The sequence below is a fragment of the Lontra canadensis genome, unplaced genomic scaffold, assembly GCF_010015895.1.
Source record: "Lontra canadensis isolate GAN:19392208 unplaced genomic scaffold, GSC_riverotter_1.0 scaffold4, whole genome shotgun sequence".
Classification (NCBI taxonomy): Eukaryota; Metazoa; Chordata; class Mammalia; order Carnivora; family Mustelidae; genus Lontra; species Lontra canadensis.
Window position 1 is genome coordinate 52,918,781 of NW_022630998.1, and position 15,292 is coordinate 52,934,072.

General features: G+C 38.3%; 1 protein-coding gene across 1 annotated transcript; it reads right to left on the reverse strand.

Moving 5' to 3' along the window:
* Positions 1 to 403: 403 nt before the first annotated feature.
* On the reverse strand, positions 404 to 5,455 carry LOC116859110 (double-headed protease inhibitor, submandibular gland-like). The gene is made up of 6 exons (XM_032844146.1): positions 5,335 to 5,455; positions 4,513 to 4,538; positions 3,863 to 3,984; positions 2,342 to 2,384; positions 1,042 to 1,151; positions 404 to 582 (listed from the first exon to the last, which is right to left on the reverse strand). The coding sequence occupies exons 1-6, from the start codon at positions 5,438 to 5,440 to the stop codon at positions 528 to 530; spliced, it is 462 nt and encodes a 153-aa protein (XP_032700037.1). The 5' UTR covers positions 5,441 to 5,455; the 3' UTR covers positions 404 to 527.
* Between the last annotated feature and the right edge of the window lie 9,837 nt (positions 5,456 to 15,292).

Genomic DNA, 15,292 nt, shown 5'->3' on the forward strand with positions numbered 1-15,292 from the left:
CTGAAGGCAGAGGCTTTAACCCACTGAGCCACCCAGGTACCCCCTGAGTCCTCTTTAAATAGATATCTGTCATCTAATATTATTCCTGGTCTGATTAGTTGACAGTATTATGGATTCTTACTTTATCTTTCTCCAAAGCTGAATTTTCTACCTTTCATTATTGTGGCTAAAAGTACTAACATTAGACTTGTGGTCAGATCTGCCCCTTGGTGTATGTTTACTTAAAAATTGTGAGTTTAAAAAAAAATGGAATGCTAAGGGCAGATTCTTCTCTCACCAGTGCGTATACAATCTCTCCAGCTCTCAACTTGAGTAGAAATAGAGGAAACCTTTCCATGTGACCTATTGAGGGAAATGGCCATAGACATTCTCGTTAAGAAACAGTCACATCCAGAGACAAACCTGAAAGCTTTCTGCTGAGAATCTTTTATTGAAGGATCAGATTCATGCATTTGCTCCCATAGCCATCCAAGAGGGATTGGTTCTCTATGTAGAATCTGCCAAAGGGAACTTGGTGCCCTTGAGCATCAGGGAGACTGGCAATCTCCATGCTTTGCCAAAAAAAGTGCACCACGGCTCCTCCTACAAGAGAAATCATTTTTTTTTTTTTTGAGAAGGCATTAGAGATCTTAAATTGGACCTTTAATATTCTTAGATCAAGCCAGCCAAATGAACACATAGCATGAAAGGTAAGTAATTAGTAACTGAGTTCCAGCATGGTAGAAAAAGTAATTCAATGTATTAGTCAAAGCCAGTGTTAGGAGCCATAAAAAAAATCTACAAATATCTCTGTTATCTTTCACTTAGTAATATTATGATGTTGACCAAATCTCCTTTTCCAGCTTCAGTTTCTTCCCACTATCCACTTTCTTTCTTTCTCTTGCCCCCCTCCTTTTTACTTCTTTTTGTAAAATATAATTTTCAGTGTATCACCTCACTTTTATGCTTTATAGGAGCATCTTGCTTATAGGTAGCTATCGTGGTTTCTGGCTCTGTGGAAAAGGCTATTTCTACAAATAACACATTAAATTCAGCACTTACAGAACAGCATTGCAAAACAAACATTTGTTGTTATAATTCTTTCCATCAGATCCACAGAGAGGTAAGTATTCCATGGTACACATTTCAGAATAATGGGTGCACTCAATATCCTGCAGTCCAAAAAATGGAAAAAAAGAAAGAACAACTTCAAGTTGTTAAATTATAGAAAATGAACTTTTTTTTTAAGGCCTTGAGAGGTAATTTAGCCCTCAACCCCATGTGCAAAAAGACATAGCCTCTTCAATTTACAAAATCTGACCCAACCATGGTGGCAATCTCATTACAGAAAGAGATAGCTTAGCTTGAGGTTAGGCTTTCCTCTCACTTATTCTGGTGAGTAGAATACATCTAGTGGGTTCTATGTTGTGCTTAATTTACGAACCAGTCCTCTCCTCACCACACACTTACCTACTTTATTCAGGCCCTCTGAATGTCTTGCCTGCATAGTTGCAGGTGTCTGCCAGTTTGCTGCCCAGCGTCCATGCTTAGCTAAGATTTCAGTCACCCTCTACACTGATGTCAGGGTGATCTTTTAAAAACCAAATCAGTTCTTGTTTTTTGATTAGTTAACAGATTCCACATCTATAGAAAGTCCCCCTCATGAGTCGTGCTTAACTTCTCTCATCTGCTCTGCCTCTAACTCCAGCTAAACTTGACTGAATTCCCAGAGTGTTTCCTGCTCCTATATATGTCTGTGCCTTTGCTTAGGTTGTCTTCCTGTCTTACCTGACCTCTGTACCCATTAGAACAACTCCTAAGACTCCAAGTCCTCCTTAGAAATCAGTTTAACTCTTTTTGTAATAGTTTCATGACCACATTTCTCTTCCTCAAATTGGGTCAGATGTCACTCCTTAAGATGACCTATCTTTACTACCAAAACCCCATGTTTTTATTTCTCTTGTCACATTTCAAACATTAAAATTATTGACATCCACTCACATAGCTCTTTTCTCCTGAATTGTCTTACATTTGTTCTTGAATTTTAAAAAAAGTAACTTCCTTTATTTTTATGAGAGTGTCCTTGAGTCCCTAATGTCCTCTATTTAACCTGCTAATTAGAAAACAACCACATGTATACCAATCTGCTCCAATTAAGGACTATGAGTAGAATTTGTGGAGCTTTCCTCTGGAAAAGTAAATTAACTATGCTCAAGTCTTCTGTTTAGGCTGGCCACATGACTTATCTATGACTACACATACTTGTGGGCAGTTTCTAGAATGTCTATTTTAAAACTTTCATAAGGTGAGGAATTACTGTAACATTTTACATTAAGAATAAATAAAATTTGTGTATACTTACACATTTATTATCTTGAAGTATTCTGACTGGAAATCCTTTGTTTCTGAAAGAGAAGATTTTATTGGATGGGTAATATGTTATTTGACATTTCACAATCCACAGGGTAAAATACAGTCATACGTCATTCTGTATTCTCTGTCCTGTACTGAGAATGAGGAGCTCTCATTAATATTCTACCCAGGTTGGTTAATACTGACCATAAACACCTTTGATGGATGATCATTTTGTAAACAAATAAAATTCAAGTAAATAAGATCAACACTAAGAGGAGATTGGGCACTCAAAAAAATTAGTCCAGGAATACTCAGATGAAAATCAAGCATTGTATAGTGTGAAAATATTTTTGGAGTTAAGAAAAAGAAAGTATGTTCAAATCCATTTCTGGAACTTATAGTCTGTGTAATTTTTGTTACAGTCACTTCTTTCTATAAGATATCGCTCTTCTAAAAGGAGTCTATGAGATGATAAAATCAGTAAAATCTCATCTTTAGTCTCTTGTGTTTTTATTAATACATGGGTTTGCGTATCCTGAGAGACTTTATTCTGAATAGCACTTGTTATTACACTTGACTATACACTTTCAGAAGAGTTAGAAAAGGAGAAAATGTTGAAAAGAAGAGCTCATTTCTGTAAGTATTCAGTCTGTACTAGCTGCATAGCTAAGATTTGATGGGTTTTATCACTGTGGATCCTAAACACTATTCTAATTTCTATCTTACAGATGGGAATACTGAAGCATGAGGTGGATTGGGTATCTGCCTAATGTCACACATCTCCTAAACACAGTCTGGATTCTAATGCAGATGTGTGACACCAAAGCCCGTGATTTTATTCACTAATCACAAAGTAGTGAATTTCCAATTCCTGGGATGGCTGGTAATAACCATTCTTTCATTCTTTGAGAAGCTGAGATGTTTACAGTGAGGAACTCATGTAATTTGTGGGGTACTGGTGGTGGGGGTCCCAAATCCCATCTGTACTTTCAATCTCCTCCCTAGACTTCTCCAGATAATCTCCCCACTAGGCTTCTCCAGCAACATGGATTTTCTCTGGGGTAGAGAAAATCAAAGTCTTGTAATAGCACCTTGGCAAAGAGCCTCCATAGAGCATTCTTGTGAGCTCTCATTATTCTTAAGAAAGACACAACAGAAGATTATGGAACTTTGACCAAGATATATTTTCTGCCTAAGACTCAGCTTCTGCAAATGTAATGTGGGAATAAAAATGTCTATAGAAAACAGCTAATGCCTGAGCAATAGTGTATAATGTGAAAGAGAATTTGGCTGGATAGCAAAGAAATACGTATCTCCTTAGAGATACAGGTAAATGTATTTGTGTACTTTTTATTTGAACAAAGCAATGTAAAAAGGGTATTGGAGGAGCACAAAAAATGTAGGATTGATCAAACCACACTGTTAGAAACCAAGCAGATTTTGGCCCATGTGGACTTCACAATCTTTAAAAAAAAGAGAGAGAGAGAGAGAGAGAGAGAGAGACGATCCAAGTGAGTATAATACTTACTGAGTTAGCATGCAAAACATACATTCGTTACTGTAAGTGCTATGATCTGTGCCACATACTGGGTCCAGGTGCCTTGGGCATGCAAACTCGGAGGCTTTTGTGTTGTATTTGAAACAGTCCACCTATAATTGGAACAAAAAAAATGGCCTGCATTGTCTTTCTTCAGTTCCGTAGTCTTTCTTGTATCAAGTTGGTAAGACAGAAAAGAGAGTAGAAAGAGTGCTAGCCTCTTCAACTTTTCAGCAAACATGTCTAGAAGACCCTATGTGGATCAGGAACTGTGCTAAGTCAGACATGAAACATTCCATAAGTAAAACCAGAGTTAGCTGTTTATGAAGGAAATGTTAGTCTCTCCTTTTTGAGTTACAGTGTGAGTACACTGGAATAATGAAAGTGAAAAATACTCAGAAAAGTTTAAAATGTCACCTAAAGGTAACAGTTTACTTTATCTGTTGTTATTTTGCAAAGAGATTCCTTTTGCGACCTTTAAAGAAAGAACCACCACCAGGAGAAGCAGAGTAGGAATGGTTTTAGCTCCCCAGGAATTATTTCCATCCACAGTGAGCCAGCTTCATTATGTTCACAGTTCCGTTTACACATCAGCTCTGATTTCATTTTTACCAAGACCCAATAGAAAAGGTTACACTCACCTTTCTTCCCCCTGCTTGATCACTGACTGGAAGAGAGTGGCGTGAGATGCATTTGAACAGAAAGAATCAGAAAAAGAGCAAATTCCACAGTCAGAGACGCAAGGTTGAATTCATCCACAGTAACTAAAGCCCATTTCTGCCATCCCTCGCCCAGGCCAGCCCTGACAGGTCACTTTTTTACTCAGGGTCAATTTAGGATGAAGCCAGAAATGTATGTGATTCTGATGAAAAACCACCACTACAACAACATGGGGGAGGTAAATCCCTGGTCATGGGACAAAGGGCTGTCACAGGTATCCAGGAATTCCTGTGAGCAAGGCCAGGGTAGGGTTGGGTGAAGTTCTCAAAGATGCATAAGTTGTTTGTGGGAGGCAAGTCAGAAGCCTAACCTGTTGAAATTGAGCAGGTCGCCCATAGTCCTTTTTTTCTTTTCTTTCTTTCTTTCTTTCTTTTTTTTTTTTTTATTGAATGAGGCAGTATGTTTCATTAGTTTCGGGTGTACAACATAGAGACCCACTAAGTCTATATAGTATCTTGTGCTCCCCACATTAGGCTGTAGCTCCCATCTGTCACCATGCAGTAGTACAGTACTCTGACTATATTCCATATGCTGCACCTTTTATTCCCATGACAATTTTTATCCCTCTTCTCAGTCTCTCTTCCTCTTCTAGAAGGTCTGACCTCTACCCCTCTTGCTAATTAGGCCAACCCAAATAATTAACATCTCAATTTTTCTTCTGACTTTACATTCCATCGTTACTGAAGGCTGAACAAACTGCAGTTAACATAAAGCCATCGCAATTCAAAGGAGTCCTAACTCACCAGGTGGAGGGGCAGCCCATGCGGTGGCTACAAGAGCAAAGATGGCAAAGGCAGTGATGCTCTCCATAGTGATGATGAGTGAGGGTGGCTTCTCTGAGGCACACATACACGTATATATACACACATGCATAAGGCAGGGTCCACCTTCCTCAAGACTGACCTTTTCACTGATGATTGATTGTTAACCTAAGCTAGGATATTAATTTCATTGGTCAGGGAAAGCTTCCTTACTCCCTTGATTTATAGGCAGCTGGAATAGTTACACCCTGAAACTCACCTACCAGAACTGTCTTGCATAATAATCCTCTGGTTTCTTAGCAAATGTAACAGCATGGCTATATTTGAGAACAAATAAAAGCATAGGTATAGTAAAGAGAAATAAACAAAATGACACATATAAGGGGTTTCAAGATTATATGAAATGCAGGAGAGTTGAAATAGAAAACAGGAGCAATGAGAACATTTCTTGAAAATGTACAGTAGTACACAACATGAATACTTAGCATTGCAATACCTTTTCTAGAGTTCGAAGATTATTTACAGTGTTCTATGAAGGCTTGTTAAGTGACTAAAAGAAACTTGTGAAATATTCAGACTAGTGTTATTGCCCCTTAGCAGATGGGACAATGAACACAGAAAGATTAAGTGGCTTCTATTTAGTCACAGAGTAACAGTTGAAAGATCCAGTTCTCTAGAATTCTTGACCTATACTTCTCTCCTATTTTTTTTTACTAAGATATGCTACATCAATAACAATAACCAATATTTATATTGAATGTCCAGATTTTAGCATAGTGCCTTACGCTTCTTTAGATTATAACCATGATATTCTGTTGGACACATTCTCCTGCACCCATATCTGTATATGTTCTGTCCATCCACATACAGGCCTAATGATTTGCAATTCCTTAGCACTTTCACCTCTATTAACTCATGTGGATGACACTACCTCATGTGAAGATATCAGCTCTCCAGAGGGGAGCGTTAATATGGAGTTAAGCTAAAGATAATTTCCAAAGGACAAACTCTTAAGATTGGAGGAGTTAAGCAAATTGCCCAAAGCAGATAGCTAATGAATGACAGAATCTTGACCCAAGCCAGATCTTTCAATTTCAGAACTTATGCTCTCCCAGTAACTAGTTGCTTTATTTCTAATTTTTAAAGATATGCCTCTCTCATTCATACTTTTCATTCTCCAATACCACCTCTTTTTCTCAGAGATAATTCTATAATTTTGGTGTATGCTATTGTGAAATTTGAATACTTACACCTCACCTATATTTCAGTGCTTCTTTAGCATTCAGAAATCATATATGCTACATTGAAAATCCAGAAACTTTTCTTAATGAGATAAATGATCTTCTTCCTAAGTCATAGTGGAGCATCTGATTAGAGTGACCAAGTTCTGAGTATATGACAGAAATGAGAAAAATGGCTCAGCGATGGTAGAGCTGGTGAGGTCAGGAGCAAGCACGTGGGTCTGTGGCTTTCAAACTTTTCATTATTCTTATTTAATTAAGAAATGGTATTAACTCTCTCCCTGAATGTAATTTTATGAGGCAAGCATGAAATGAAACAGATTTTTAAAAGGCGGACACTTAAATAGAAACAAGACAGGATTCAAGAGTACCTTCATTTCCACCACATACCAAAGTTTCCATGCAAAAGGAAGTGAGGCCCTGGAAGGGAGAGTATCTTGTCTAAGACCACTCAGTGAAACAGATCCCCAGATTTTAGTACAAGATTTGTTCTGCTATGCCATACCTTCTCACACCGTTACACAGCCCCATGTCAACATGGGATTTCCACCCCTACTTGCTTTCCCAGAGAACGTGAGAAAGTATCTGCCACCTGGGTCCTAGACTCAATTCTCTACTGTTTATTGGATATCACCTTTCTGACATCCCAAAGGATCTTCCAGTTCAACATGTTCCTAGAAGACCTTGTTGCTAAATCTCATTTTTAGTGGCTTCTCTCCAGTTTCACTTTGTTAATATTTATCAGTGGCAACCCAATCCAGGAAAATTTAGGAATCTTAGTTTCTTTTCTGATTTTCACACTCACACCCTATCTCTCACCAACTAGGTTGTAATTTGAGTGTATACCTTCCTTTTGGGAAGAATGTAAGTGTTTTTTTTTTTTTTTTTAATTCAGAGTTCAAGAATATTAGTGTGTAGTTCCTTCTTTTGGAAATTCCCATAGGATTGAGAGAGAATTTAACCCTGTCAAGAAATGGGCAGAAGACACGAACAGGCACTTCTCCAAAAAGACATACAGATGACTAACAGATACATGAAAAAATGTTCAACATCATTAGCCATCAGGGAAATTCAAATCAAAACCACATTGAGATACCGCCTTACACTAGTTAGAATGGCAAAAATTGACAAGGCAAGAAACAACAAATGTTGGAGAGGTTGTAGAGAAAGGGGAACCCTCTTAACACTATTGGTGGGAATGCAAGTTGGTGCAGCCACTTTGGAAAACAGTGTGGAGGCTCCTCAAAAAGCTAAAAATAGAGCTACACTGTGACCTAGCAATTGCACTAGGTGAGCATCTACCCCAAAGATACAGATATAGTGAAAAGAAGGGCCACATGTACCCCAATGTTCATAGCAGCAATGTCCACAATAGCCAAACTGTAGAAGGAGCTGAGATGCCCTTCAACAGATGAATGGATAAAGAAGATGTGGTCCATAGAAACAATGGAATATTACTCAGCCATCAGAAAGGACGAATACCCAACATTTGCATCAAGATGGGTGGAATTGGAGGAGATTATGTGGGATGAAATAAGTCAAGCAGAGAAAAACGATTTTCATATGGTTTCACTTATTTGTGAACATAAGGAATAATATGGAGGACATTAGAAGGAAGGGAAAAATGAAGGGGGGTGGTAATCAGAGAGGGAAACGAACCATGAGAGACTATGGACCCTGGGAATCAAACAGAGCTTTAGAGGAGTTTGGGGTGGGAGGATGGGTTAGCCCAGTGATGGGTATTAAGGAGGGTATGTATTGCAGGGAGCACTGGGTGTTATACACAAACAATGAATCATGGAACACTACATCAAAAACTAATGATGTACTGTATGGTGACTAACATAATAAAAAAAAAACAAATTCTACTAAGACTGCATTTTTCTTTCTTCCTCTTGCCACTACTCAATAACTGTCTAAAGATTTAATGCTCAACATCACTTGGCCTCAGGGAAGTACAAATCAAAACCACAATAAGATACCACCTCACACTGATCAGAATGGCTAAATTTAACAACTCAGGAAACAACAGATGTTGGCAAGGATGTGGAGAAAAGGGAACCCTCTTACACTGTCGGTGGGAATGCAAGCTGGTGCAGCCGCTCTGCAAGACAGTATGGAGGGTCCTCAGAAAGTTAAAAATAGAGCTATCCTGTGACCTAGCAACTGCTCTACTAGGTATTTGTCCAAAGGATATGTAGTGATTCAAAGGGGCACATGCACCCCAATGTTTATTGCAATGTCTAAAATAGCCAAAGAATGGAAAGAGGCCTGTGTCCATCAAGAGATGAGTGGATAAAGATGTGGTATATATACACAACAGAATATATTACTCAGCCATCAAAAAGAATGAAATCTTGCCATTCGAAACATGGATAGAACTAGAGGTTATTATGCTAAGCAAAGTAAGTCAGAGAAACACAAATACCATATGATTTCACTCATATGTGGAATATAAAAAACAAAACAGATGAACATAGAAAACAGAGAGGGATGCAAACCATAAGTGACTCTTAACTATAGGGAAAAATACTGAGGGTTGCTAGGGGAGATGGGTGGGGGATGAGGCGACTAGGAGGTGGACATTAAGGAGGGCACTTGATGGAATGAGCAGTGGGTGTTATATGCAACTGATAAATCACTGAATTCTACCTCTGAAACTGATAATACACTATATGTTAATTAAATTGAATTTAAATAAAACTAAAAACTAAAAACAGTATGATTATGTAAACTCAATACCATCACATTGCCTAGATCAAAAGTTACTTCAAAGGGTTCAAGTCCATTCTCATTTCTTTTACCAGTTCCTTAACAGACTTAAGGCTTTATCTCAGAAAGAATTGATGGGCTATGATTTTAGGGCAGCCAGCGCTCAAGGTGGATGCGTACTGCACACGAATTCTTAGCAACCCCCAGTATAATCCCCCACATAGTAGGTGTGAGTTTTGATCAATAAATGTAGATGTACAAAATTATCTATTACCTCCTTTTCTCTAAATAAAATTATGTCTGATTCCAAGTCTTCTGCGGGCTTTGGGGACATGTGGTGTCATTCATTATGCAGATTAATGAGGATCTGAGACAGTTAAGGAGTGCACAAGAAAATGAGGAGAGGCCCTCTAATCTCTGGATAGTCATGGCTATTGCCTGCATCCTGATGGTCCAAGCCAGCTGTAAATGGTTCCCTTCCCTGAGGCAGTTCCTTGATTCTGTGCCACGTATGCGACGTGGTGACTTTTGAGATTGAGAACTCTTGAATCCTGGGCTTGGCAGACACCTTTTATAGTCATACACTAAGCAGTCTTTTGCCTTTCGAGATTGCTGCCAAACAGCAGTGTTAGTGTTAGAACTTGGTCCCTTTCATTTCTCTTGAAAATTTTACTGCTTCTCCTTTGGTTACTTTCCAAAGCACATGAGCCATTAAGATTAATTTCTTGCCCATTATTTATATTTTTGTCTGGTTTAACTCAAATATCCTCTAAGGCAAACGCACACATGGTTTTATAGATTTGTGATAGACGGGGAGGAAAGATACAGGGAAGAGTAGTTAATAGCTTTTAACTATTGCTTTTATTGGATACTGTGTTATTTCATGTTTGACATAGTGACATTAAAATGACTATCAACATCCCATTCTTCTTTAGATTATCTTGTGTTTCTAGGTTAAGTGCTAATCCAGGGTTATGCAGCTCCACCAGCAATCCTTCAGCAGACAGTTATAACTGGGACCTATTCAACTGCCTACTCCTTTTCTGAGCACATAGTAACAGCCTCTGGGTGGAGAAGGATGTGGCATTTCCTGCTTGACGTAGCCATATCTGCCCTATGACCAAAGGATGGGACTTAAGCAAATATTCCCTGTGAACACAACTTGTCCATAACTCATTTTTAGAGACCTTGGCAACAGGAGTTCTGGCAACTTTCTCACTTAAAATTTCAGGAGCAAAATGGATCCAGAGGTAAGAATATAATAGTTGAAAATTTCTCATTTTATTACTGCTCCTAGGACTTCTTCCATGTAAGTCAAGCCATTGGAATTCACTTTTCATTATTAATCTCATTCCTATATGCGAAAAAATCAGCATGTCATACTCTCTACTGCCGCATGTTCCATAGATTTGGAATTGAATTATTCCACGAATAAACAGAAGTGACCATTTCTGTAGGTAATGAGCAATTTTCAGGATCACTAGATGCAAAATCCATTTCTTTTGTCTGTAAACATAATGAGATAGATAATATTATTTGTATGAAGAACATGGCACTGAGATTCATGAAGCCAGAGGGAGTGGTGTAAGGAACATGAGATTAAAATACACTTACTTGAATTTGTATTTCTGATTTAGACCCACTTGAGTAAGCTCAGAAAATCTCTTTCTCTCTCCAGGTTTCAGGATTCCTAGATATGAAACATCCTGGATAAATCATCTCTAATTTTTTTCTAGCCCTGTCAACCTGGGATATGAGCAACCTGAAATAAAATGATCTTTTCCCGATTGTGACCTTGTAAGTATGTATTTAGCTGATAAAGACCAATTCAAAGTACAATGCCAATTACAATAGTACACTTCACAGCATAGTTTTCTGGAATCATGCTACTCTTTGCATTCCTCTTTAGCTCCACGTTTTGCTAGTTATTTCTGAGAAATACCTCATGAATCTAGCCTTCTGGGGTGGGGAGGAGGAGGGGAGATACATCTTAAAAGTTTGTATTTTCATGTAACTAGTTTGTTTCCAGCTATTAGCATCAGCACTTTTTTATTTGTACCAGGAAGGGAATGCAGTTCCTTCTTCAAGTTCCTTGAAAAATAATGGTCCTCCCCTATCATTTGTAGACTTTATGTCATTGACCAGAACTGAGAGTTTCTGTCCTATATTCCCTTTTAAAATTCTTCTCTCAAGGGTCTTGTTTTACTCAACAACTTTTAATAAGCAATCACTCCATGCCAGGCATTTTACCAGGCACTGGGGATTTAAACATGAATATTAAATGATCTCCTCTATTAAAAAAGTCACAGTCTAGTGAGAGAGATAGACTTCTAAATAAGCAAGTACACAACAGTGACAGTTGGCCATGCAGGTGTAAGGAGAGGATATTATGGGAGCATATGAAAGGAATAACTAATTCATAGTCTTTTTAAAAACATTTATTAAAAATAGAGCTACCCTATGATCCAGCAATTGCACTAATGGGTATTTATCCCAATGATACAGCAGTAGTGAAAAGAAGGGCCATATGTACCCCAATGTTCATAGCAGCACTGTCCACAATAGTTGAACTGTGGAAAGAGCCAAGATGCCCTTCAACAGACAAATGGATAAAGAAGATATGGTCCATATACACAATGGAATATTACTCAGCCATCAGAAAGGATGAATACCTAACATTTTCATCAACGTGGATGGGACTGGAGGAGATTATGCTAAGCGAAATAAGTCAAGTAGAGAAAGTCAATTATCATATGGTTTTACTTACTTGTGGAACATAAAGAATAACACAGGACATTAGGAGAAGGAAGGGAAAAATGAAGGTGGGGAAATAGGAGGGGGAGATGAACCACAAGAAACTGTGGGCTCTGAGAAACAAGCTGAGGGTTTTAGAGGGGAGAGGGTCGGGGGATGGGTTTGCCTGGTGACGGGTATTAAGGAGGGCATGTATTGCAGGTGTTAAATGTAAACAATGAATCTTGCGGGGCACCTCTGCCTTCAGCTCAGGTCATGATCTCAGGTCCTGGGATCGAGCCCTGTGCTGGGCTCTCTGCTCAGCAGGGAACCTGCATCCTGCTCTCTCTCTGCCTGCCTCTCTGCCTGCTTGTGATCTCGCTCTCTGTCAAATAAATAAATAAAATCTTAAAAAAAAACCAGTGAATCTTGGAACACTACATCAAAAACTAATGACATACTGTATGGTGACTAACCTAATACAAAATAATAAAGATAAAAAATAAAATTTTAAAAATTTTATTTATTTTTAGAGAGAGAGAATGCACAAGCCAGGTGGAGGGAGAGGAGAGGGAGAGAGAGAGAAACTTAAGTAGGTTCCACACCCAGCACAGAGTCCAACATGAGACTCAGTCTTAGAACCTTGAGATCATGACCTGAGCCAATATCCTGAATCAGATGTTTTACTGACTTAGCCAGCCAGCTGCCCCAACTAAATCATATTCTAAGGGGAAAGAGGTCATGGAAGGTTTCCAGAAAAAAGCTGTAACTTCAATGAGCAATAACAGAGTTTGGAGGGATGGACCTTGGGAGATGGAAGAAAAACTGGGAGAAGGCCCATGGGGATGGATAAAAAGAGTATGTTAGAAGGGGACATGCAGGAAGAAGTTAAAGAAAATCATTCAAGGGAAAGAGGACAACATGAAAGTGGAGGCTAGAGAGGTGAACAGAGGCCTTGCATGTTAGGAAGAGTTTGGACTTCATCTTGGGGGCTAGAGAAGCCACATATAGGTTTTAAGAATAATGTTATCAGATCTGGATTTCAGAGCATTATTCTGCCTACAGTGAAGAATGCAGTGGAAGGGAGAAGACTGAAGCAAAGAGATCATTTATAAGAGATGATCATGAAGCAATGATGATGGTTTGAACCTGAGTTTATTGGTGGTGACTGACTCTAGGATGGTGGGTAGACAGAAACCAATGCTTGGACTTGGACTTTGTCTCACTTTGCTTTGTTCTAGCACAGTGTGGGGGCTTAGAAGGCATTTTCGACAATTTAAATTGGGCAATTGAAAAGATCAGTGTTTTGAAGAGCTCATTGAGAGTTTTTTTTTGGAAAGAGAGAGCTGTTAAGGATAGAGACTAGCAAGTCAGCTTGAAGGCCATGAGAAAAGTCAATTGGGGAAAAAAGAGGGTCTAAAATTCATAAAAAACATATTACAAGTACTATAACAGATTAGAACGGCAAAAGTACACACAGTTTTCTGATTGCTTTGTGATAGATGGCAAGGAAAGAAACAAGGAAAACTAGTAAATGGCACAGTTACCTTGAGGAAGAGAGCACATCATTCCTCAACATAATCTGGAAGGAGCTCTAAGGTCATATGAAATTTCCATCAAGGATGACAAATATTTTGTTTGACTGTTTTACTGGGACTAATCCTCATTTAACAAAGTCCTCTCTGTTCTTTCCTCATGCCCAAAGAGTGATTAATAGTTACATGTTATTTAGATAGAACTTTAATTTCCATACTGGAAAGAAAAAGGCACTTGTGTGCCATAATGGCATCAAAGAAAGAATAAGAATGTCTTGTTATGCTTTTTTCCAGGAGGTAAATAGCCCTTGTATTGTAAAGGGCACAGGACATATTCACTTTATTTACTATTATCTCTCTGTATAATATATGACACTGGACTTGGTCAAAGTCACCACGAAGGTCACAAAGAATATGGGATTCAAATGAATATGGGGTACAAATCTGAGTATTGCCATATGCTTTTCTCAGTTTCAAGCACATATTAAATGTTTAGAAATGGCAACATATATAATTTTCTATAATTCTATTAATTATTCTATTTCTATTTTTATTCTCTATTATCATGGAATGAGAAGTGTGGTTGGTGTTTACTAAGAGCATAGAAGAGGGCAAAGAGAAGACCAGTAAGTCACAAAGAAGGACAAGAGTCAGATTCTTACCTACTACTGAGTTACAGCCCATAGGTCAAACCTGGCCCACCACCTGATTTTATAAATACTTCTATTGGAACACAGCCAGGTATATTTATTTACATAAGGTAAATTCATTTCCTTACACAACAGCATCACTGAGTGGTTGTGACAGAGACTATATGCCCTACAAAGCCTAAAACACTATCTGGATGTTTACAGGAAAAGTTTGCCTACCCATAGCCTAGACAAATGCTCTCCTTGGGTGTTTTTGAAGCCTTGAGAGAGAGGAGAAATTCAGTTCAGTTCCTTACATGAGAAATAAGGAGTTTGATAGTGTTAGATCTCTGAAAACCCATATTCTGAAAACAGAATCCAAAATAGCTTTAGTTATAGAAAATGTGTTAAGTTTGTGATAGTGACCAAGTTGAGGTGATACAGTTTTTTCAGTTCCAACTCAGGATCATTTGTCACTTCCTGGGCTAGAATTTTAGGGCTGGTTTGTGAAATCTCAGGGACACTGGTCTGGTTTTCATTTGCCTCCCATCCATTGAGCCATAACTCAAGAAACAACTCAAAAATTAGTTCACTTGAAAAAAATTAGTTTACTTGATATTTAATGCACCTATTTTTTTGTGAACATTTTGACACCGAAGACATTTTGCATTCACCTCTAGTTTATGTTTGCCAAAAAAAAAAAAAAGATCAACTTTCACCTTTTTTAAAATCCCAAGTTATGTGTTCAACACCTTCACATTCAACCCCAATCCCTGCACTTCAGTCCATTGTCTGTCTTTCTTGGATCCCACCCCATTCCTGACGTCTGCACTCTTCACTTTACCCTTGACCTTCCCTGGGCCCCTGGGCCTTTCCCCATCCCCATGTCTCATCCCATTCCAGACCATCCTATCCTCCATCCCACCCTATTCCTAAGCCACAATTTCCCTGGTGCTCAGAATGATTATCAAGGATTGGTATATATATACATATATATACATATATATATATACATATATATATGTATATATATTTGTATATATACCAATCCTTGATATATACACATACATACATACCAATCCTTGAGATA